The sequence below is a fragment of the Macaca mulatta genome, chromosome 5 (assembly GCF_049350105.2).
Source record: "Macaca mulatta isolate MMU2019108-1 chromosome 5, T2T-MMU8v2.0, whole genome shotgun sequence".
In the NCBI taxonomy this organism is placed as follows: Eukaryota; Metazoa; Chordata; class Mammalia; order Primates; family Cercopithecidae; genus Macaca; species Macaca mulatta.
In genome coordinates this window covers 115,108,982-115,135,055 of record NC_133410.1, presented here as the reverse complement: position 1 = coordinate 115,135,055, position 26,074 = coordinate 115,108,982, and the positions used below count along the sequence as shown (strand labels likewise).

Here is a 26,074-nt window from a genome sequence, read left to right as displayed (position 1 = left end):
GTTTCCGAAGGGACCACCGGGAACAGACGGATCGGCAGGGCGGGGCGGAACGGTGAGTTGTGCTGAGCGACTTTGCTCCCGGCCGCCTCCTGGAGGCTCGAGACCCCCCGCTAGGAGCGAGGTGGGAGAGTAGCTACGTGGGGTATTAGTTTCCTCGCTCCTCAAGCGGAATCATCATAACCTACGGGCGGTTGCGTTCCCTAGACTGACTGCTGTCCCCTTTCAGTGAGGACTGTGCTTCCTCCGAGGGAGTTGCGGGCCGGGGCATGCGGACCGAGGATATTTCTAGGTCTAGGGACAAGGGACTTGGAATCCTGCCTCGGACTTTGTCGGAGGGTTTTAGTCACTTCTCTACGTAGCTCCCTCATTGTCTCTCATCTTTTAGCTCCCCTGTCAAGGACCATCCCCCATTCTAGGCCTTCGATGTGTGATGCTTTGATCAAAGGATTGACATTCTTTTTCTAAGTGTTTGCTGTCAGCTTTCAGTCTCTTGATTGGTTTGGAATCGGAGCCTTTTCTCCTGCGATTCCAGGTGTCCCTAAGGTATCATTGTTACCCAGAACCAAGAACTCTGGAGGAATGAAAAAGGCAGCATCTTTAAAAGAATGTTTATTGGAAGGTGTTGCAAGAGTTTGCGAAGTCATGAAGAACAAAGTTTTTTAGAGCCATTATGAAATGGCAACGGTAATACTGCACTCTGTGTGCATAAATTCGGTTTCCTTCATCTGGGGCACATGCATATGATCAACTTTAGACTTCTTTTGAGATTGGCAGGTAGGGTGAAAGATGGATCTGGGAGAAAGCACATACTTACATTTATATATGAATGCCCAATTCAGGTTGGAGAAATCGCAGAAGCCTTATAAGGTGACATTTACCCAAAAAACCTAGTTCATTCATTGGGTAAATATTTTTGAGCCCTTATTAAGTTTCAAGCACTAGGGAAATGCAGTGAACAAAACAAGTTCCTGCTCTCATCAAGTTTACAGGCCAGTGGGATTAATGAATTTAAGCAAGCTAGGTGAAAGATTATGAGAGTTTTACAAATAGGAACATTGTACTACAAGTCTCCAGTCATGAAATGGGTGATTGCTTTGCTTTTGCTTTTTTGATGTTTGGAGTTTTTTTGTGGGGGCAGGGGTGAGTTACTTTTGTGATTTCTGCTGAAGGGACCTTGGAAATGGCTACAGTTGTATAGAAGGAGAGATAAGACCACTATACTTTGATCACTTAGTTCCAGTAATTCTATAGCCATTATTTGTGGTACTCTGCAAAGTAGCAAAGGGATAGGCAAAAGCATAAATATAGACTCTGCCCTTAAAGTACTCAGAGTTTTGTAGGGCACATAACACTTGTGCCAAAAAAAAAAAATACTTCAAGGGAGAAAGTTGCACTACCATGAAAAAGCACTATGAGATATCCTTGAAGGGAGAGACTATTAATAGGGTTTGGAATGGAGAGGGGCACAGCAACTGTCAGTCAAATCTTCATGAGAAGTATTTGAACAGGGTCTTGATAGGATGTAGATATATAAAAATAGGTAAAGAGCTTCCCAGACAAAAAATTTAAAAAAAGAGAGGTAGGGCCAGCTAGCTATAAGGCAGATCTGGGGATGATGAATGATAATTTTTGTGCCAATTACTGAATCGTCTTAAATGCTAGGCCAAGAAATGTGGACTTTATTTTGAAGGTGGTGGAAAGCCCTAACTTCTCAGCAAGAATTTTTTTTTTATTTGAATGAAAAGGAAGAAAACTGGGTTTCAGGAAAATTTGTATGGCAACAAAGTTGAAGTCAAGGAAAATAACGAGGTTATTGCCATAGTTCAAGTAAGCTAATAAAACCTGAATTTCATTAGTAGCAGTGAAAGTGAAAAGTAGGGCAAGTGTGAAAAATATTGCAGAATCCACAGGAAAGGCCTGCTGATTATTTGAATATAAGGAGTAGGGAAAGACTCAGTGAAGGAAAGACTTTGGTCTCAAACCTGACTAAAAGTAAGTTATGTCATTTATTGAAAGAGCAGGACAAGGAACTTTTCAGGAGGATAATCAGAATCTCAATTTTAGTTGTAACTGAATTGGAGATGCCTTTAAGGAACCAGATAGACACATACACTAAGCATTTGGAAACACGAGATTCAAATTTAAGAGATTTGGCTCGTACTTGTAATCCTAGCAATTTGGGAAGCCACAACAGGAGGATTGTTTTAGCCCAGGAGTTTGAGACCAGATGAGAGCAACATAGCAAGACCCTGTCTCTACTTAAAAAACAACAAAATTAACTGGGCATGGGTATGGTGGTACATGCCTGTAGTCCTAGCTGCTTGGTAGGCTGAGGCAGAAGGATCGCTTGAGCCCCAGAGTTCGAGGCTGCAGTGAGTCATGATCTCGGTGCACTCTAACCTGGGCAAGACCATGTCTCAAAAAAAAAAAAAAAAGCGAGAGAGAGAGATTGGAGTTGGGGTAAAACATATTAAATCATCTACCCAGAGATGATAGTTGAAAACCTGATGTGTATAAGATTACCAAGAAGAAACTGCTAGCAGAACTAAGAAGATAGCCAAGGACAAACACTTGGACAATACCAAAAGCAACAAGCATCAGAAGACAAAACCAGAGAAAGAGTAGTCAGAGATAGAAGAGGAAAAACAGAAAAGTTGAGTGTAACAGAACTCAAGGGAAGAGAAAGTTTTATGAAATTGGAAGTAGATAACAAGTATTTACTTGGCCAACATTTACTGTTATTTGCTGTTTTCCAGGAACTCTGCCAGACAGGGATTACAGCAGTAGGCAAGACCAATCCACTGCCTGCCTTCATGGAACTTACATTCTGATGAGAAAGAAAGATTATTTACATAATTAACAGTGTGATTAATATTATAAATAAGTACAGAATGTTTTTGGACTATGTAACAGTAAAACTTCTAGTTTTGTTGAAGGAATGTGCAGGAAAAACAGAAACTTGAGAGGTGACCTAAGATGGAGGTGGGGGTGGCACACTTTCTACTGAAGTACTAAGGTAAGAAAGAGTATATTGGAGGGCTTGAAATAAGTCATATAGCTATAACAGAGAGTGAGAATGGCCTGAGATACTAGGTAACATTTAATGAGTGTGAACTATGTGCCAGGTACTGTTGTAACTGCTTTATGTGTATTATCAGATCATGTAGAGCAATGGTCCCCAACCTTTTTGGCACCAGGGACCAGTTTCATTGAAGACATGGTTTCAGGATGATTCAAGTGCATTACATTTACTATGCACTTTATTTCTCTTATTAGTACATTGTAAGATATAATAAAATAATTAGACAACTCATCATAATGTAGAATCAGTGGGAACCTTGAGCTTGCTTTGCTGCAGCTAGACGGTTTCATCTGGGGATGATGGGGGATACAGTGACAGATCATCAGGCATTAGATTCTCATAAGGAGCACACAACCTAGAGCACTCACATGCACAGTTCACATAGGATTCACACTCCTGTGAGAATCTAATTCTACCACTGATCTAACAGGAGGCAGAGCTCAGGTAGAAATGCAAGTGATGGGAGTGGCTGTAAATACAAATGAAGCTTCACTTGCTTGCCTACTGCTCACCTCCTGCTGCATGGCCTGAAGGTTAGGGACCCCTGATGTAGAGAATTAGAGACCTTGTTAAGAATCTTATTCTTGAACCTTTGGATTGTGAGAAGCGAATAAAAGGATTTTAAGCAAGTGAGTGATATGAAAAGGTTTAGAGGATGACAAGAGTGGTTGTGGGAGACTGATTAAGCTATTGCAGTGGGCCAAATAATAGATGATGATAGGTTGGTCTAGAGTGGTAGTAGTAAGAATTGAAAAGGGTGGATAGATTTGAGATATGTTTGAGAGGTTTGGTTATTGAATTGGGGGTGGGAATTAAGGAAGTGGGAAGAGATAAAGCTCCTTCTGGGTTACTGGCTTGGGCAATAGAGTAAATATCATTTGAAAAAGGGATTACTAGAGGAAGAACTGGTTAGGAGAAAAGGGAAGAGTGTATGAGTGGCTCTGTTGGAGACACGTTCAATAGGAGGCACCAATGAGATATCCATGTCAAGCTGGCAGTTGGATCTTGGGAGAGAGACACATGGACTGCAGAGATGTATTAGTAAACACTGGCAAAGGACTGTATAGATCAAATTGTCTAGGGTAATAATTCCCAAAATTTAGAGTAGATGGAATTGCCGGGAAGGCTTAACACAGATTTCTAGACCCTACTCCCAGAGTTTTTTCTTCAGTAGGCCTAGGAATGGAGACCAAGAGTTTGCATTTCTAAGTTCTGACGTAATGCCTATGCTGCTGACTCAGAGACACATTTTTGGAAGAAGATGTAGAACAAGGAGAGACCCAGAACCTAGCATTGAGGATCTCATTTTTAATTGGAATAGGAGGAACCTACAAAGATGACTGACAAAGAAGTAGGAGAGAAAATCATATGTATTAGGTTTACTGATTGAGGCCACGAATGACTCATGAGAGCATTTTCATGGAATAGTGGGACAAAGGCCAAATTGCACAAATTGCTGTATAAGGAGAAGGAATGAAGAAAAAGAGTACAAAAGTAGATGATTTCTGAGAAAGTTTTCCTATAAAAGAGAAAAGATAGATGTTTGAATATATTTAAATGTCAATGAGAAGATGCCAGCAGAAAGAAAAGGCTGGGGAAAAAAAAAAAAAAAAGATATGGGCAATAATCCATAGGCCAAGGTTCAAGAGGGGACAAGAAGAGAGAGGATCCAGATCCAGGTGACATTGCATGGAGAGCCACCTTCTCCTTTTTTATCGGATGTGAAAGAGTTTGAAAGGATGAGTGTAAGTAAGTTTGTAGATGTGCTGGAAGGAAGTTGACTTAATTCCTCTCTGACAGCCTTTCTTCTTTGTGAAGTAGGTGAGGCCATCTACTGAAACACAGAAGCAATTTTAAAAGAAAATGGAGAAAGCATAACTGATCTTTGCAGAAAATGGGGAATTGAGTTGACCAGAGAAGGATGAGAGAATTGCCAAGTTGTATTGAATGCCAACCTGAGAATGGTGATTCTGAAGATAGGGTGTATGTGTATTCCTCTCAGTTGCACTTAGAGTTTGGGTGCAGGCAGAGAGAGAATGACTAGCAGGGTGGATGTCTATAAAGTAAGGAAACTACAGGGCTTTCGGGTGCCTAGAGTACTGAAAGAGTTATTGAAAGGTTGAACCACAGAATGTGAGCTGGATAGGAAGTAAACGGCATACTGCAATAAATCAAGGATAATACAAGAAAGAGAAAAAAGATCATTGTTTAGTAGTGGGGGTTTTTGTGCTGTATGCATTTGACACAGCTAATTCCCAGCATCACCTAAGAATTCACTCTTATCAATACTACTACTACCAGTTCCCTAGGTCAGTGAAAGCTTTAAAGTGGTAAATATTAATTTTCTCACATTCCTTTTTTAAAGCAACATCTACTTTTTAAATGAAAGCTACATTTCATATACTAAATTTCCTTTGTATATACATTTTTCTTTCATACACACACATAGGACTTGTTTTCTAGAACTCTAATCCATAGTAAGAATGATATGGCTTTTTTACAGTCTGTTTTGGCCATGGGTTTAGGAATGAATATACAGGAAAGGAATTGTATGGAAGTAACATGATTTGGTGTAACTCCAGGAAAATATTTTTGTATATATAGATCAACACAGTTACACCAAGTTGCTGACCTCTTTATGACTGCTGTAGAAAGTAAAGTTCTTTCACTATATGGATATTTGCCAGTAAGGAAGGAAAAGTAACAGAAATTAGAGAAGGCAACAGAAAAGTGGGAGTAAAAGTAAGATAGAAAACTAAAATATAAAATATAAACCACATAACCATGAGTGTTTTATTTTAGGCTCAACTACTGTTTTCTGTTTGGTGAGGAAGCAAAAGTCAGGGCAAGAGGGTGCCAATAAGGAGAAAGCAGAAGGGACAAGAAATTGGAGGCTTCTGTAACAAAGAGCAAGTGGAATGGGAACAGAGAAATGAGTAAATAAATACAGAAGAAAGATTGACTTGGCACTTTGAAGAGGTCCCTGGGTTAAGGCAGTGGAAGAGATAGAGTAATGGAAGATTGTAGTCAGAAAGGAGAATTGATTGTAATAAAAGAGGTGTATAGTTTTTTTTGTGGCAAGTTTCAGATTTCACTGGCTGAAGATAAAGCTCCTTGAGGTTAAAGATCAATTATATAATACACTATTATAATTCTGTATATGAATAGATTTTTTTAAAAATAGAAATAGAAATAAATTTAAAAATTAATATTTTTTTCTCTGTATTTCACCGTGGGGGACCACTGGGCCAGAGGGCCATGTTAGTAATTTAGGGGAGGGGTACAAAGCCTGTTAAGTTTTATAATGGTAAGATTACATAAAAAGAATTGACTCCAAGGTTCCAACTGGAATGTTGGTGTTGATGACTTCTGTCGTCTTGTAATCTAGGTGCTGACTCTTGTCACCTAATCTGTAATGTAAACCTCTTACCTGTGATTGTAGAAATACATAGCAATAAATACTTGGCTTTCATTTTTCAGCATACAAATTTCAAGAAATGTTTTTTCTAATATATTACAAGGGTTATTTTAGGTGTCAACCCTTTGGTCGGTACCCAATAAAATAAACTGTTTCATAACAATCGGATAAGTAAACTGCTATTCCCTTTACCTATATGAAATTAGATCAGTAGAAAGATTAGTAAACTGTCATAGGAGTGGAATTTAAAGAAAAAAGACATTAGGTGGCTGTTACCCTTGTATATGCTGGAGGAATGGCATGTTTACCTTTTCAGTCATGGACATTTTATTAAGGAGCTATTTTTTCCTCAGAACATACATGGTGACCAGCCCCTTGAGTAAATTTTAAAATAACTTTCCTATACCTATCATTATGTAGAGGTGATGTATGTAATAATATAATTTTAAGAAGTGACAGAGGCTGCTTTTCAATTTTGTTAAATTCTTACAAATACAACAGTTTGAGATAAGGTAACTTTTTCATTGTAGTACTGACCTTTGGATTCCTTTCCATGTGTGATTCAGATAATATTTTAGTACAGTACAGAATTCGACAATAATTTTGTAGTTATCAGGTAGATAACTAATACCTTCCTGGGAACTTTAAAAAACAAAAACAAAAAAAAAAAAACCTAGTGATGTGTATGTGTGTTTCTTGTCAGATGCGGAGAGGGGTGAAGAGTGAAGTTGGAGGGGAGGGAACAACAAAATCCATTTTCAGATGTGCTTTCATATGCTAGGATTCAACCTACAGCAAGTTTTAATGGTGTTATAAACCCCTGAAAATGGGAGATAACTGGAATTGCTGACAGTTCTCTAACTATAGCAGTGCAAGTGTGTTGCATTAATATAATATTAACCTCGAGGATAGAAGATTTCAAGCCATAGTATATTGATCAAAGGATTGAACACAAAGAATACATTTTTATTTTGATCATTTCTTGCCTGGAGAGGTTTTTGAAAAAGTGACAACCAGAAGCAGAACCACATGATAGTATTGGTATTAACTAAAAACAAAACTTTTTAGTACTGTGGAATTTCATAAGCCTTTGATGTATATCTTTATCCATCTTGGCTATTTTTTAAGCTCTTTAGGACACAAAGCGTCATAGACTCTGTGTGTGTGTGTGTGTGTGTGTGTGTGTGTGTGTGTGTTTGTGTGTGTGTGTTTTAAGTAGTTATGATATTATCCCTCAGAGACCTTACTTTTAAAAATAGGTTAATGCATAAGATACCACAATCTAAATGTTATCAAATAAGGTTATCATTAATATGTTTTCTGAGACATTCATGGTTGGGGCAGAGAACTAAAGAGGTGAATTAAAAAAAAAAAAAAAAAAAAGAGTTGAGGTAAAAGTGGCAGTAGTGACCGTGACAGCTAATCACTTAACGCACCCTTTCACCGCTGCCCTCTTGTGATACCCCTTACACACACAAACACATGCACACTAAGACTTCCTTTGTGTTATGGAAATAAGGTTTGAGAGAAGAAATTTTGATACAGAGTAAACTTGACCTAAACCCATCAAGTTCTATGTACTGAAACTGCAAAGTGTATCTTTTAAAACACAGCTAGGAAGGAGTTCTGTGGCAGGGAGAAGCCTACCTGGATTTAAAAGGTTACCATCAATATGGATACACAGAAAACTGATACTGCTAGTTGTTTCAGGGGGCAGGAACTAGATAATGCCTGTCAGGAATAAGAAGGAAATTTACTTTTATTTGTAATAACTTTTTGATAATTTTACATTTTATATCATGTACACAGTATTATCTATTATAAATTTAAAAACAGAAAAGTAAAACTTTGACATAGATAATTGTGCATTGTCTTCTAAATTACGTCCTCTTTTTTTTCCTTCAGGTGTTTGCAATGGCTGCTACTGTGAACTTGGAACTTGATCCCATTTTTTTGAAAGCACTAGGTTTCTTACATTCAAAGAGTAAAGATTCTGCTGAAAAGCTAAAAGCACTGCTTGATGAATCTTTGGCTCGGGGCATTGATTCCAGTTACCGTCCATCTCAAAAGGTACCTGCATGAATAAAAAGCTTGAAGAGAGTTTTATAAGACCTGTAGTAGTACATTGATAACATATAGACCATCTCAATACAATCTCTGCTGAAATAATCTTTCCTTGTGGCACGGAGAAATTATATTTTCTTTTTTTCCTTCAAGTTTTCAGAGAACTGTTACACCACATAGAAAAATCAGCTGGGGGTGTGGGATATTCTGTTCTACTGCTTTATATGTATATGAATTCACTTGTTTACGGCTTACTTTAATTTCCGATTCTTTATGATCAGAATTTTTTTTAAGCTGCTGAATGTAACCACATATTACTTCTAATTATTCTCTATTGTTTTAAGGATTAAAAAAATCAAGTAAAAGCACAGATTTTTCAACAATATAAATTGAATATGGGTAGAATAATTTAAGAGAAAAGGAGGTATGGATGAACTCTGAGAAGTTTGTAGCTCCTGTCTTGATAATAACAAAACAGGCAATGGCAACTTTATGTGAAAAGAATATATGTTTTGATACCAAACATACCTGTTTTAAATCCCACTTACATCTTATAATTGTGTGATGATAATAGACAATGTATCTTGATGTCCCAGGTACTTTTCTGAGTAGTTTATGTGAATAATTAATTTTAATTATAATAATGATCCTTTAAGATAGATACTGTTTTCTTCATTTTATGTAAGGAAACTGAGGTACACAGCAACTTCATTTCACTTAGTCTGTTAATTGGTAAAATGGGGATGATAAGAACTACTTTGCAGAGTTGTAAAAATTGAAGGAGATACAGTAGATGAGTCACCTAGTGTAGTATCTGCCTGGTACATAATAGGCTGTTAGTGAATGACAACTCTTACTATATTCCCTAATACCTACTAAGACATTCTTTCGAATTCTTCTAAGCTGTTGTCCTGAAACTCCAAATCACTCAGGTCTGTGGACCTAGATCCCAAACCGAGAAGGAAAAGGTAGAACATGACTAGCTCAAGTCTCACCAGAATCTGAAGCTCAAGTAAACACTGGCATTTTGTCCCCAGCCTTCTTTCAATACTAGGTCTAGTACTCTGAAGCCTTTTTATTGTACTTTGAATAACAGAACCATTGTGACTTCATTTCTTCTATCTATTCTGATTCCAGTAGGTTCAGTGAGTTCAGATTGAGCAAATCAATATGGCTCTACAAAGCATACTGCCAAATTCATTCCACTGTGGGTGTTGGTATTGTCCAGTTAGGAAAACCTATTATTACTAAAGAAAAAAAATGTTTTAATGGAGTTCTAAAATGGAAGTTTATCTCTTAAAAAACATGAAAAATTTGTTGTGATTAAAAAGCATGCTGCCCTTAGGTTTCTAGCTAGAGTTTACTTCTCTTGGTCAGTTTTCAGAAACTCTTTTGTTACAGGTTTTTAAAGCCCAGGTCCATTTAATTTTAGCCTTCAGCTGAATATTTTCATCACTAGATTTATGTGAGAAGAGTGATTTATGCCAGTGTTTCTCAAACTTTAGCATGGATAATAATCACCTGGAGGCAGTGGTATGCTTATAAACATTACCAGGTCTCCAAGTGTATTCTAACATGAATATTGGTTGATATTCATTTACATTAATGAGGAAGGCAAATGTGAAATAATGCAGTTAAAACTTAACTCATCTGTCAACAACTAGAACAACTTTTTTGCTGAATAGGTAATAGTTTAATACTGCATGACTTTGTCCTCAATTTTTTAGTTACGCACAATACATGTTTTTTGGTTTTTTGTTGAGACAGGATCTCACTCTGTTACCGAGGCTGGAGTGCAATGGCACAGTCTTGGCTCACAGCGCTCTCTCCCTCCCAGGTTCAAGCAGTCCTCCCACTTCAGCCTCTTGAGTAGCTAAGACTACAGGTGCATGCCACCATGCTCGGCTAATTTTTTTATATTTTGTGGAGACAGAGTTTTGCCATGTTGCCCAGGCTGGTCTCAAACTCCTGTACTCAAGCGGTCTGCCCACCTTGGCTACCCAAAGTGCTGGGATTACAGGCATGAGTCACCACACCTGGCCCACCATACACTTTTAAGTTTAATCTGCATTATTAACATTTTCTTCAACACTTGACTAAGTCTACACCAGTGGTCAACAGACTTTATAAAGAGCCAAACAGTAAGAATTCTAGATTTTGTGTGCCAGATGGTCTCCATTGCAACTATTTAATTCTGCCATGGTAATGTGAAAGCAGCCATACATTATACATAAATGAATGGGTGTGGCTGCGTTCTAATATAAACTGTTTATAAAAAACTATTTATAGGCCTCAGTTTTAAGCAGTCAGCATAATAATATATCAAGCCCTGCCACCACTAGATCTGAGGAGCCATTCCTCCTTCCTTTTTCTTCTCTTGCTCCTCAGAGGTAGACGCTCTTCTGAAATTGATGTGTATTATCCCCATTTATACTTTTGTACTTTTACATATTATCACAGTAAAATAGACTGCACTCAGCTGCTTTAGTTTTATTTAGAATGGTGGGGGAGTGCCCTCCTTTCTGGGGAGGGGAAATTCCAAGGAGCTGTTACTATTAGTAACAATAAATAAGTTATCTATATCAGCAAAGCTATAATACATGAATAAGGGATCGAAGTTTTAAACAGAACGGAAAGACAGGCCACAGACTGAGAGAAAATATTTTCATATCGTATCTCTGATAAAGGCCTTGTGCCCAAAATCTATGACGAATTCTTTAAACTCAATAATGAAACAAACATTCATTTTTTTAAATGGGCAAAATATTTTATCAAATAGTTTACCAAAGAAGATATATGTATGCCAAATGAGCACTTGAAAAACTGGTCAGCATCATTAGTTATTGGGAAAATGTAAATTAAATCTAAATGAGATACCACTGCATACCTATTAGAATGTCTACAATTTAAAAAGACTAGCCATACAAATTATTGGTGAGGATGGAAAGGAGCTGGAACTCTCATATATGCTTAGTGGAAATATAAAATGGTCCTGCCACAGAGTTTGGCAGTATCTTAAGAAATTAAGCATATATTTAATACTTACCATATAACCCACTCCTATTTATTCTAGAAAAGTAAAAACATAGGTATGTACAAATACTTGTACATGAATATTCATAACAGCTTTATTTGTAGTAGTCCCAAACTGCAGACAACCCAAATATCCATCAATAGGTAAATTGATAGATAAATTGTGGTATATTCATTCAATGGAGTATTATTCAGCAATAAAAAGGAATGAACTGTTTGTTGTTGTTGTTGTTGCTGCTGCTGTTGTTGAGACAGAGTCTCGCTCTGTCGCCAAGGCTGGAGTGCAGTGGCCGGATCTCAGCTCACTGCAAGCTCCGCCTCCCGGGTTTACGCCATTCTCCTGCCTCAGCCTCCCAAGTAGCTGGGACTACAGGCACCCACCACCTCGCCCGGCTAGTTTTTTGTATTTTTTTTTTTGTAGTGACGGGGTTTCACTGTGTTAGCCAGGATGGTCTCGATCTCCTGACCTCGTGATCCGCCCGTCTTGGCCTCCCAGAGTGCTGGGATTACAGGCTTGAGCCACCGCGCCCGGCCAGGAATGAACTATTGATACACTTAACAACATGGATGAATCTCAAAATAAATATTCTGAGTAAAAGAAGCCAGACAAAAAAAGAATACATACTCTATGATTCCATTTATATAAATTTCTAGGAAATGCAAACTAATGTAATGTTACAGAAAACAGATAAATGATTGCTTGAGGATGGGAGACATAATTTCTCTAGTGTGTATACCTGTAAGAGGGTAATTACAAAGGGCCACAAGGAGATTTGGGGGGATGATGGATCTGTTCATTATGTTGATTGTAGTGATGGTGTCATAGATGTATACATATGTCAAAATTTATCAAATGTTACACTTTAAGTAGGTGTAGTTTGGGCCGGGTGTGGTGGTTCATGTCTGTAATCCCAGCACTTTGGGAGGCCGAGGTGGGTGGATCATTTGAGGCGAGGAGTTTGAGACCAGCGTGGCCAACATGGTGAAACGCCATCTTTACTAAAACTACAAAAACTAGCTGGGTGTGGTGGTGCACCTGTAGTCCCAGATACTCGGGAGGCTGAGGCAGGAGAATCACTTGAACCCAGGAGGCAGAGGTTGCTGTGAGCCAAGACTGTCCCACAGCACTCCACTCCAGCCTGGGCAACAGAGTGAGACTCCATCCCCCCCAAAAAAATAAATAAATAAAGGTACAGTTTGTATATCAGTTATTTCTCAATAAAGCTATTTATCTATTTAAGAAAGGAATATTACATTGGTTATAATGAGATGTCTTAGTTTTAAATGAAAATTGTTTAGATTAATGACCTATTTTTTATGATGATCAGTCTGAATATTTAATTACTGGTATCTTTTTTCATCTTTTAGGATGTGGAGCCACCCAAAATTTCAAGCACAAAAAACATTTCCATTAAGCAAGAGCCCAAAATATCATCCAGTCTTCCTTCTGGTAATAATAATGGCAAGGTCCTCACAACTGAAAAGGTAAAGAAAGAAGCCGAAAAGAGACCTGCTGATAAAGTAAGATTTTATTTTAATCTTGTTAAAAGAAAAAAGGTAAATTAGTTGTTCCATAAGCAGAAAGGAACAATGGTTTATGTCTATTTCTTTTATATAATAATGAGTATAGGTATATAATAATCATCACTCAGTGAATATGTATTGATAGCTATAGATTTTGACTTTGAAAAATGAGTAAAATTTACAAATTTTAAAGTTAAATGGTTAAAAGCTATTGTCAATAAATATTTGAACCCTAGGGAGTATAGTAATTTTGAGTATAAACTTTTATCTATGCCTCAGAGGTCCTAGATGGTACAGTTGTTAAGAAGAAAAGATAGATACACTTTGGGAGGCCAAGGCAAGTAGATTGCTTGAGCTCAGGAGTTCAAGATCAGCCTGAGCAACATGGTGAAATCCCATCTCTACAAAAAATACAAAAATCATCTGGGCATGGTGGCAATTACCTCTAGTCCCAACTATTTGTGGGCGGGTAGGGGGTGGAAGAATTGCTTGAGTCCAGAAGGCAAAGATTGCAGTGAGCGGAGATCATGCCACTGCACTCCAGCCTGGGTGACAGAGTGAGGCGCTGTCTCAAGTAAAAAAGCAAGCAAGCAAGAAAGAAAAGATAGGAGAGTATAGATGTAAATGACTAAACATAAACTTTATAGAATGGTATGCACCTGAGCAGGGCCACGGATGATTCTTGGATTGTCTATTTTTAGATGATTTCTACATATAGTAATTAAGATTTTAGTTAGAAAAAAATACATTTGAACGATATCTTCAGTAACCTTTGCCCTCAAGATGGAGTATATTATCCTGTATGTTTTCATACTTTTGCTAAATAGTGGCTATTCATAAACTGCATTAGATTATTTCTCTGCTTTTAGATCTACATAAATGAGGCTGGGCGTGGTGGCTCATGCCTGTAATCCCAGCACTTTGGGAGTTTGAGGCAGGAGGATCACTTGAGGTCAGCAGGTCGGGAGTTGGCCAGCCTGGCCAACATGGCAAAACACCATCTCTACTTAAAATACAAAAATTAGCCAGGTGTAGTGGCGCACACCTGTAGTTCCAGCAGATCGGGAGACTGAGACATGAGAATCACTTGAACCCAGGAGGCGGAGGTTACAGTGAGCAGAGTTTGTGCTCCTGCACTCCAGCCTGGGCAACACAAGAAGACTCTGTCTCAAAAAAAAAAAAAAAAAAAAATTATGTAAATGATATCATACTGTGTGTGTGTATATCCTTTGGTAACTTTTTCTCCACTCAACTATGTGCTTTTGAAATGTATCTATGTTGATGCATGTAGATCTAGATTTCTTTTAACTACTACATAATACTTACTCTGTGAATTAACCAGCTTATCATTCCCCTACTGATGCACAGTTAGATATTTCTCCTTTGTTTCTATTACAATGGAGTTGAAGTGAGCTACTTTATACAAATGTCATGTTAATAGTTTCTATAGGATGTATACCTATAAGTGAATGTAATAGGATATGACATCTTCAACATTGCTAGGCATTGCCAAATTGTTATCAAAAGTAGATGTACTAAATCTACACTGTCATCAACAAAGTACAAGAATTCCAAATTCCATGTCTTATCAGACTTTTTGATTTTTGCCAAATCTAATGGGTATATTGATAATATTTATATCTTAAAGAAGGGAATCCGAATTTGCTTTGAAGCAAATATGTGTTAAGTCTGTACAGTAGATACTAGTCTAAGTAAATCCATCGAACTTCCAGAAATCTTTAATAGATAGAAGAGTACAAAGAGAAATACAAATCTTTGTTAAACTGTTCTGATTTATTTATTTCTGTCTTGCTGGTTTCATTTAATGTACCGATAAATTCGTTATAATTCTTCTACAGATCGTTAATGTGCACATATGTCCCAAACTATGTGAATATATCTGTAAAATGGACTTGATCATTGCCTATTGTCCTTTTTATTCATCTTTCAGTGACTTAAAGTTTATTCTACCACATCACTTTATCATTTTCTGATGCCTGCTTTTTATAGATGAAATCAGACATCACTGAAGGAGTTGATATTCCAAAGAAACCTAGATTGGAGAAACCAGAAACACAGTCCTCTCCCATTACTGTCCAAACTAGCAAGGATTTAGCTATGGCTGACCTTTCCAGTTTTGAGGAGACCAGTGCTGATGATTTTGCCATGGAGATGGGATTGGCCTGCGTTGTTTGTAGGTAAGTTGTCCCTTGTCATAGATTATTTTGTTACTTTATGAAGAACACAGGACCCCTTTCCACTCCTCAACCCCCAAAATCAGAACACTTGTGCATTTTCTATTTTGTTTTTACGATTTGGAACTGGGGTGGAGATAAGTAGATGTCTTATGAACTGCCCATATAACAATTTAACATATTGAAAATTGTCAAATATTTTGTCTTTACCAACTATGGCTTTTAAATCCGTTATGTTGTAACATTTTCTGCATTTTTGGGTTCCAGAGGGAAAGTGATTATTATATTATGATATATATGCCTATGATAATCTAAGGCTATGGTGACTGCCTTTTGTGCTGTTGGAATTTATACTTTTTTATACACATATGGCTTCATTCTATTAATCTGATCAGACATTCATTGAGCACCCTATGTGTGTGCAGTAACGTGCTAAGGACTGTGAATAGTTAGGTCCAGTTCTCACCTTTAGGTAACTCATATTAATGAACAACAACAACAACATATAGCTAACTAATATAAGGGAATTTAATAGAGATACAAAATGTTATGAGACTGTTGGAAGACTAATCAGAGTTTACTACCTTCTGAGAGAAAGACAAAAATTATAATGAGAAATGACAAGGAGAAAATAGCCAAATTTAATCATGGCATTCCATGTATTTATTAATGGTTGACCATAAGCTTTAAAAAGATTATGCTTTTGTGCATGCTATGTGTTGGAGTTTGTTATTTTGATCTTTGGGTTTCTGGGATTTTTTTTCTTTTTAATATACCAAACTTTACTAGAACAACCCTGAAATAACATTTTTTTTTTTTTTTTTTTGAGACAGAGTCTTACTCTGTCACCAAGGCTGGAGTGCAGTGGTGTGATCTTAGCTCACTGCAGCTTCCATCTCCGGGGTTTAAACCATTCTCCTGCCTCAGCCTCCCGAGTAGTGGGGATTATAGGTGTGCACCACCACACGCATCTAATTTTTGTATTTTTAGTAGAGGCAGGATTTCGCCATGTCTGCCAGGCTGGTCTTGAACTCCTGACCTCAAATGATCCGCCTGCCTTGGCCTCCCAAGGTACTGGGATTACAGGCATGAGCCAGTACACCTGAAATAACTTTAAATTATTGCATTAAAAAAGTAGTGTAATGTTTAATGGTGTGTTTTCTTAGGCAAATGATGGTGGCATCTGGCAATCAATTAGTAGAATGTCAGGAGTGCCATAATCTCTACCACCGAGATTGCCATAAACCCCAGGTGACAGACAAGGAAGCGAATGACCCTCGCCTGGTGTGGTACTGTGCCCGATGTACCAGACAAATGAAAAGAATGGTAGGAATCGTATTTTTATTTATTTTAAACAGTCTGTCAATGTTTCTGTTGGTATGTGCTTTCAAAACAAAGATTTGAATATTTAAGATATTGAAAAAATAAATAATATAAGCTGATTATTTAAATGTTTATATGTATAGTATATATATGTGATTAATATTTCTATGGCTAAAAACCAGACCACGTTATGTGCATTTTTCTCTGTTTAGTTTTATCTACTTCTAATATAGATAAACAAACAAGATTGGTGACACACAAATTATGAATATTCCTTACTAGTCTGTCAATGTATTTATAAACATTTTAATATACCATGCAGCACTGAGAATTGGTGAGATACAAAGCGCCACTCTTTGTTGAGGTCTGGTAAGGAAATATAGAAAATTCCTGAGTGAGCTTAAACCACCAAATGAATAAGATGTGTACAGAGGCGATATTTATATGTGCATATCCGTCTTTCCAGCTGCATTTCTCTATTGCTTAGTCTTTCCTTCTCATTATCCTCAAGTGACCATTACCTCATTCTTCCAACATACTTTCTCTTTTTACTGTTTACTAACATACCTGCCTTTAATATCATAGTGAAATACATTTTCATTTGTTATATTGGATAGTTTTCTAACTTTTATTCACTTATAAAATAGATAAATGATAAAAGAATTTCATAATTTTCTTTTAAAGAAAACAAGAAATTGCCATAATGTCTTATTCGCTACCTCTCCCTCACACTTCCATCTCTCTTCCCCTGCCTTAAATTAATGATTCTCAATTGCAGAGTTCTCATGTCTGTTAATCAAATGAATTTCTACATAAATTTGTCTAACCAATATATCTTTAAAGGTCAGAAGTACTTAGTTAAAAGTAAAAATTCGAGATACCATTTTACTTTTTAATCAGTTAAATCAGAAATAGGAAGTGTTTTTATTCCTATGAAATAAAAAGTAGTAAATGAAAAGTGTGGATATCAATAGTGTATATTTCTTACTTGTAACAGGAAATTTCTGTGACAAGTTACAATCTGTTCTGCTCAGTTTGATTTTTATTTAATTTATTATTTAAACTAGCCCTCCAGGATCTAAAGTGAAATTATTATAGATGAGCAATGCATTCCAGAGCATTGATAAGAAACCACTAAGAATTGGAAATTGTCAAAAGAACAAATTGTGACAATAATCTGTCTTTCTTTAGTATGTACTCAACTGTTTCATTATTATTATCACTTTAGCTCCCTTAATATCTAAAGTAAGCACTATTCTTCCCCCACGTTTTTTCTCCTCCATTTTTTGGGGATTTATTTTATGTCAAATCTATGTTTATGGTTCTAACCCTCTTCCTGGGTAAGCTTCTATAGCTAACTAGATAGTCTATAGATACTTTAAGTTCAATATATTTAAAAATAAAAGTTGTTCTATTATCCAGTTTTTTTTTCTGCAATTGCCTGAATTAGAAAACATCTTTGATGCCTCTCTTAATTCATATCCCTTTGTTTACCAGATTTGTTAATTCTCCCTCTTATATGTCTCTGAAATCTATTCATTTCTCTTTTATTACCCTGTTCCACAAATGCATTACTTGTCTATTGCAATAACCACTTAAGAAATCTCCTTGCTTCCCATCAATCCACTTTGATTACTGTCATTAGAATTCTTCTAAAATATTTATCTGCTTATATATGCCCAGTGGCTCTCAATTACTTATATAATGAGGTTATACTCATTAGGATGCATATATGGACCTTCTCTTTTTGACCCGACTCTACCTTACAGCCCCTTCTCTCACTGCTTCACCATACACATTCATACACTCTGGCCACTCTGACACAGACGAAGTGTGTAATTACCTGAATATGTGGAGAACTTTCATGTTCTGCTTCTCAGCTTCTTCATCTGGGATACTGTTTATTCTTTTATCTGCTTTGCAAATAATATCTAATTTATCAGTAAGATCATGTAATTCATTGGCATAGCACTTAAATGGAGCTCAAGACTGACACATTCTACATTCTGTTGTTCTTAAGTTAAATAAAATGAAGCAAATATAATTTTTTTTTTTTTTTTTTTTTTGAGACGGGGTCTCACTGGTGTCTAGGCTGGAGTGCAGTAGCGTGACCATGGCTCGCTGCAGCCTCGACCTCCCAGGCTCAAGCAATCCTCCCACCTCAGTCTCCCAAGTAGCTGGGACTACAGGCATGTGCCACCAGGCCTAGCTAATTTTCTTTATTTTTTGTAGAGATGGAGTCTCCCAAAGTTCTGGGATTATAGCCATGAGCCACCATGTCAGGCTAAATGCAGATTAGTACCAGAAATCAACAGTGAATCTGGTCTGTGTGTCCAAAAGTCAAAGTACTAAATGGGGAGTCGTGGCTAATATTAAAACATGACTAGAATACACCAAGAGTAAATGTGGGGAAATACCAAAAGACATGATCTGAAGTGAGCCTAAAGATCAGAATCCAGGAAATGTAAGGTTTAATGAGATAATTTTGAAACAGTGGGGATTCTAAATTGAGTCATTCTAACTATAATTGCTTTGAGTGAGATTCTCATATGTGCATTGGTTGGTGTTCCAAGGTATCTCAAAGATATTATAAATAGCACCTGATATCCCCTTTCTCTTCGCACAGATTCCTCAAACTGGGGCAAGTTCTGCAGTACACATTGTTGTAGGAAGACCTAGTTAAGAATGTTATCGTGTATGGCAGGGTCCAAGGTTATTCTTCAGTTCTATAATTTTCTCTCTACCCAGTAGTGGGTTTTTCCCCAGCTTCAGGTGAGAGACTCATATCACTTTTGCAGTGGTTCTCAATCTAAGGTAGTAATACACTCCTGTTTCACAGCATTTAAAAATATGTGGGGTTTTTAGTGCTGCCATTTTGGCAGTTAGTGCCTTAGTGGAGAATTTTATACATTTTGCAGTGTTTGAAGCAGTCACGCAATGAAACTTTTAGTTCCTTTATTGAACAAAACTGAATCAGTAATTATATCCTAGTTCCCTAAACTGGTATTACCAGTGAAGGACAAAGGATTTTTTACTCAGTTTCTAAGATGGCTGGATAAAACAGGGAAGGCAGAAGATCCAAACATGATCTCAGGCAGAAGTACTTCCTGGGGCTTCATCATAATTAGTCTTTATCTGTTAAAACATACAAGTTAGGTGGGTCCTCAGAGTCTAAGCTCAGGAGTGCTAGATGTGGGTGGAATGCAGTATAAAGATCAAAAGCCATGGTTTTGGAGCCGTATGTTTCTGTTTTACTGTGAGGGATGCATTCTCATAACATGGTTTTGCAATAAAGGATAAGATGGCTGTCCTTTCCTGCTAGTACCAGTAATCAACAGTGAATTACTTTGAACATTCTTAATATTCTTGATCTGATTTTTGGTTTATAAGTGGTATTGAAGGTAGGTGTACTTTGATGTGGAAGGTATGTGTATAAAAAGTGATACGAATTGAGATTTAAGGACCAAAACTATATAGTATGGCAAACGGTAGCACAGAATTACACAAGAAGACCCAAACAAGAGCAAAATAGGCCAAGTTCTGGTTTCCAGAAATGGTGACAAATTGTTAATAAATTGTCTAGTACAGTACTGTATAGACTTATGAAGATTAGCAAAGACTATGGAATGGCTGGTGGGAAGCATCTTTCCCCGTTCAGTATGCGTGGATTTTTCTGGATTCCGTTTGATTATCCTTTTTAAATAATAATGATGAATAAACAGTAACTTTTTGTTAGCACTCAGCATATTCCAGATACTGTGCTAAACTCTTACATAAACATAATTCATCCTCATAACCCACCTTTGAAACAAATGCTATTACCATTTTACAGATGAAGAAAATGAGGCTTTTAGAGATTCACATGTTTTGCCTGAGATAATGTACCTAGAAAAATAGTTGCTGGGTTTTTTTCTGTTGTTTTTTGAGATGGAATTTCGCTCTTGTTCTGCAGGCTAGAGTGCAATGGTGTGATCTCAGCTCACTGCAACCTCCACTTAATGGGTTCAAGCCATTCTCCTGCCTCAGCCTCCCAAGTAGCTGGGATTACAGGTGCTCACCACCATGCCCGGCTAATTTTTATATTTTTAGTAGAGACAGGGTTTCACCATGTGGGCCAGGCTGGTGTCAAACTCCTGACCTCAAATGAACCACCCGCCTCAGCCTCCCAAAGTGCTGGGATTACAGGCGTGAGCCACTGCACCTGGCCAGTTGCTGGGTTTTAATCCTAGCTCTGTTTGACTCCGAAAATTACTCTTAATATTACTGCACATAACCATTTATAAACAGTTACAATTATCTACCTAGAAAACACTAAAAAATAAACTCAAAAATTATTAGAGTTTATAGGAAAATTTAGTAAAGTGCCTAGTTATAAAATAAAGGAAAAAATCAATTATTGGTCAAAATATAACTGAAGATGCTTATAAAGTAATAGTGGGTGAAAATTCTTTGATAACGTAGAAATTTGTATTTATGAACTTTCTCTAAAGATTTAGCGTGCCTAGTTTTGCAATGTGGAAAAACCTCAAAAAGTTTCATCATTTATCAATAGTTTTTTTTCTCCCTATTCTTCATGTAAAACCTTATAAATGATCTGAGCTGTGTTTTAATTTGCCCTCAGCAAATGAGGGACTTATGCCTAGACCCCAAGAAGAAAACTCCTACATATTTGACCAACCCCAATGAGAAATAAATGTACTTCATCATGAGTAAAGCTAATGCTTACATATAGTTTGTGATTTTTCTTTTTAAAAAACAATTTTATCTTGTTAAAATGTTATTTAACCCTATTCTGTATTATTTCTAAAGCTTAATATTATCTTTACTGTTTAGAAACTAATACAATCTGTAAAACCATTAATATGATGATAAAAATAATTTGTCAAAGAGCATATATATTCATTATCATCACAGTACTTTTTTAAATGTTCAACTGTATTTAATTTCAATGATGAGTCCTGTGAGAGATTATTATCTTTTTGTATGTTCAGTTAAGAGTTTGTATCTGATTTAATCCACTGATTTTTGCAGGCTCAAAAAACTCAGAAACCACCACAGAAACCAGCCCCTGCAGTTGTTTCTGTAACTCCAGCTGTCAAAGATCCATTGGTTAAGAAACCAGAAACTAAACTGAAACAAGAGACAACTTTTCTAGCATTTAAGAGAACAGAAGTCAAGGTATAGTAGATTCTATTTTTATCTAAGATTGTATCTTAAAGTTTAGTTAATTAAACAATAGTTGCTTGATAAAAAATTTAATGAGAAACTTTATATACTAAATGGCTATATTTTAGAAATTAAGACTTTACTACTATTATATTAGGTAGAAAGGGAACATTTATATCATTAATTAATCTCTAACTCTGCTGTTTTTCTTTTTATCACAAATAGGAGCAGTCTATGATCATTCCAAAATGATATTCTTTACCATTCTCATCTGGTTCAATACTTATCTCCAATCAGAAATCTGGTTTAAATTCAGGCTAGGTGCCATGACTCATGCCTGTAGTCCCAGCACTTTGGGAGGCCAAGGCGGGTGGATCACCTGAGGTCAGGAGTTCGAGACCAGCCTGGCCAACATGGTGAAACCTCGTGTCTACTAAAAATACAAAAATTATCAAGGCGTGATGGTGGGCACCTGTAATTCCCAGGCATGGTGGCGGGTGCATGTAATCAGCTACTTGGGAGGCTGAGGCAGAAGAATTGCTTGAACCCCTGAAGCAGGGGTTGCAGTGAGCTGAGATAGTGCCATTGCACTCCAGCCTGGGTGACAAGAGCGAAACTCTGACTCAAAAAAAAAAAAAAAAAAGAAAAAGAAATCTGCTTTAAATTCAAAATACCTCTGCCCTCAGTAGCAACAGTTTTGCCCCCCACACTACTTGAGCAGAGTGGTCTTGTAATTTTTTTTTCTCCCTTCTTATTGGCTATTGAAGGATTTTTCTTGCTTTGTCTTGTTTTGTTTCTTTATAATAAACTTTCAGTCCCTTATACCAAGGGACCACATTGTCTAGAGAGAGTATCACCTTTCTCATTCCTAAGGTTGCATCCTTGAAATCATACTACATTATTATTATTATCTTGGCATTTTTATATCATGAAAAAATAATTTTCTAATCTAATTTTATAACAAAAAGAAGACTTCTACTGAGGTACACATTCCAATGTTAAGCATAGCACTAAACATGTAAGAAAAAAATATTAGCCTCAAATTCTCAAAGATTGACCTGAGAAAACTCTAAAGTTACTACCTTATCTAAGTGACTGTAAATAGTAAGCTTAATACCCTTGATATGATGAAAAAGATTATGAATATAAAGTACTTTTAAAAACTTATTGATAATTATATTTGGAGGTTATTTTTCATTTTAATTTGCCCGGGAAGATTTGCTATCCAAGGCATATCCATTATTGATTTGTCATATCGGAACTTGGTGAATTGGAATAGAAGTAAGAATGACCAGTTTATTGAAAGTAATTAGAGTTGCTGTATTCTGCACATAATCACTTTTTAGGAGATTTTTAGACTAATCTGTTACTACTAAAGTTTATTTTTAGAAAATTCAACATGAAATCATTTTATGGCAAACAAATTAAAGACTTTGCTGTTATATTTGTTTTGATAAAGAGGTTTTGTGTTTTTTAATAAAAAATTCACTTTTTATAAAAGTGAATAAATTTGTACCATAAAAAAATTGTTCCCATTCACATATAAAAAGCAAATGTCTTTTCTAACTTGCCCATCTAGCAAATAGGCAAAAAAATATTTATAGTTAAAAACTTGAAAAATTTGTTTTCTATGCTGAAATAGTAAGAAATCACTTGGTCTCCATTGTTTGTGTTATATTACTCTTATGTGTCCTGATAGTATTATAAACCATCTGTCATCCTGTTGAAAAGCAATACTAAGCAACAGCAAGCCATTAAAATGAAATGCCAGACACATAGAACTTGCTTTCTTGCTTGTACTTCCTAAGTGTTGGTCTTGTAATTACTAAAGATGGGTTTTCCTTTGTGAAGTTTGTTGAAAGATCATTTAACCATATGGCAGACAGTTTTATCTTTAATAGCAAGAAAAGGAAAAAAAAAAAAGTTAGGTGTTTCATAACTGAAAAGTAAATGTTTACTTCTTGACTAACTTTTTCTCTCATTGCTGGTATATATTCCTCTAGGAATGTATGGTTTATGTAGTTTTTCTTCTCTGGATAACTTCGTAAGATAATTAATATATTACCGTAAGAAAACATCCTATCAATTTTCAGAGTATGTGGACAAATATCTGGATTCCTTCTCTTATAAAACAAAGATCTCAGAACTCTATTTTTGTTACTTTTCACATTGATTAAAAATGTATGCATGCAGACAATATTGAAGGCTACCTTGATTTCAAGAGCTCAAAATGTTTTATCAACTATTTCAGAGCGAAGTTCTAAATTATAACTGGATATATTTTAGGTATAACTACCATTTTTTAAGTAGGATATTATTTTGTAAAATTTTATCTCTTATCTATATATGAACTTAACACTTTTGTGAATCTTCTTAAGAGTGTAAAGGTAGAAAAGGTGTCAATAAGAAGTTCAATTCAAAATTAATTTGAACTACATACATTTGTGCCTAATGTGAAAGTGAAAAAATATATTCTTGTGTGAACAAGAGCAATATGTGTTTATATAGTGGCATTGGTATCATTGTGAGCTTCTGATTAGCCAGGGAAGTTAATCAGAAAAGTTGAAGGGTTATACCTTTATGAAATATATCAGAGAGTGAGATCAGTCCTACCGAAAATGTCACTGTGCAGCCTAATGAGGCAATTGATAAAATCCTTATTAAAGGAGCAGGAGACTTTTGTATGATAGTTTAACTGGAATCATGGGCAAATTGTGAAACTAAAATCATGAGACCTTTTTAATACATCATGCAAGTTGTACACTTCCAAGTAATTAACTTTGCATATATTTTGTACTCCTGTAACTGTTGCTCAAAATTTAGGAGAACATTTTTTTAAATGGGTTTAGAATCTATACAGCTGTCTTCTTTCTCTCACACAGTCACTCAGTAAATAAACATTGACTGAATCTCTTCATCTTGGATATGTTCTCCTGAATATTCTGGGTATGGGCATTTTTGCCCCTTAAGGATGAATTAAATTTTTGAGATGATCCCTAGTTATTTGGAGCAAAGTCTAAAATAATTAGATGTTTAATTAAGCTAGATAATACTTTGTTGGGTAAAAAGTATATTAAAGCACTAAATCTGGTTTTCAGATATAGCTTAGAATTGAATCTAAAAGCAATTCTCAAGAGGGAATTTCATATATTTTCTTTTGGAATCATTAGAACAAGAATATGGTATCAAAAATTTTCTGTTTTGGAAATGATAATATCCGCTAGATACAGATAAGTTTTGTTCTGTGTGGTTTTTCAGATCTGCTTCATAAGAACCTAATTTAGTGGTGTGATTTAAATTTCCCAATTCATAACTTAGATATAAAAAGTCTAATGAGTTTTTGTATATTCAAGGATGTTTATATAGGTATTGATTATACTTGGCTCTAATGTAATATTTACCTTATTTTTTTAGACATCCACAGTTATTTCAGGAAATTCTTCTAGTGCCAGCGTTTCCTCGTCAGTAACTAGTGGCTTAACTGGATGGGCAGCTTTTGCAGCCAAAACTTCCTCTGCTGGTCCCTCAACAGCAAAATTGAGTTCAACAACACAAAACAGTACTGGGAAACCTGCTACCTCATCAGCTAACCAGAAACCTGTGGGTTTGACTGGTCTGGCAACATCATCCAAAGGTGGAATAGGTTCCAAAATAGGTTCCAATAACAGCACTACGCCCACTGTACCATTAAAACCACCTCCACCTCTAACCTTGGGTAAAACTGGCCTTAGTCGCTCAGTTAGTTGTGACAATGTCAGCAAAGTAGGTCTTCCTAGTCCAAGTAGTTTAGTTCCAGGAAACAGCAGCCAACTAAGTGGGAATGGAAATACTGGAACATCAGGACCTAGTGGAAGTACTACTAGCAAAACTACTTCAGAATCCAGCAGCTCTCCCTCAGCATCCCTTAAAGGTCCAACTTCACAAGAATCACAGCTCAATGCTATGAAGCGATTACAGATGGTCAAGAAGAAAGCTGCCCAAAAGAAACTCAAGAAGTAATGTGGCCAAGTAGGTTTTTATATCATATTAGCCTAAAGATGAAAGGCTTATTATTAAGATATATGTAATATACTGTAATTTAATAAAAGTCTTCATAATCAAATTTCTATTGTTTCTTGCCTTAAAATGCTAAATATATATAACAAAACTTGGAAACGTTTATTTTAAATCAGTCTTCAACATTTTTATTTTAATGATTTCCATAGTGTGTGAAAACAATGATTAGAATGACTGGTTCTCAATGAGAACTTCAGAAGATTGATAGCATCT

The 26,074-nt window shown here is 36.2% G+C and overlaps 1 protein-coding gene across 6 annotated transcripts; it reads left to right on the top strand.

Moving 5' to 3' along the window:
* The first annotated feature begins 15 nt into the window (after nt 1-15).
* On the top strand, nt 16-25,907 carry INTS12 (integrator complex subunit 12). 6 transcript variants are annotated; one of them, XM_078001458.1, is made up of 8 exons: nt 16-684; nt 2,757-3,016; nt 8,406-8,570; nt 12,966-13,082; nt 15,132-15,319; nt 16,483-16,642; nt 21,671-21,817; nt 25,220-25,907. In XM_078001458.1, the coding sequence occupies exons 3-8, from the start codon at nt 8,415-8,417 to the stop codon at nt 25,802-25,804; spliced, it is 1,353 nt and encodes a 450-aa protein (XP_077857584.1). In that variant the 5' UTR covers nt 16-684; nt 2,757-3,016; nt 8,406-8,414; the 3' UTR covers nt 25,805-25,907. The 6 variants fall into 6 exon arrangements, with proteins under 6 accessions (XP_077857584.1, XP_028703788.1, XP_077857583.1 ...); XM_028847955.2 differs by lacking the exon at nt 2,757-3,016 and having other exon boundaries at nt 16-52; XM_078001457.1 differs by lacking the exon at nt 2,757-3,016.
* Nucleotides 25,908-26,074: the final 167 nt, after the last annotated feature.

Coding starts and splice junctions, on each gene's coding strand:
- INTS12 (XM_078001456.1), top strand. Junction 8,571..12,965: donor GTTACCGTCCATCTCAAAAG/GTACCTGCATGA, acceptor TTCATCTTTTAG/GATGTGGAGCCACCCAAAAT. Junction 15,320..16,482: donor TTGGCCTGCGTTGTTTGTAG/GTAAGTTGTCCC, acceptor GTGTTTTCTTAG/GCAAATGATGGTGGCATCTG.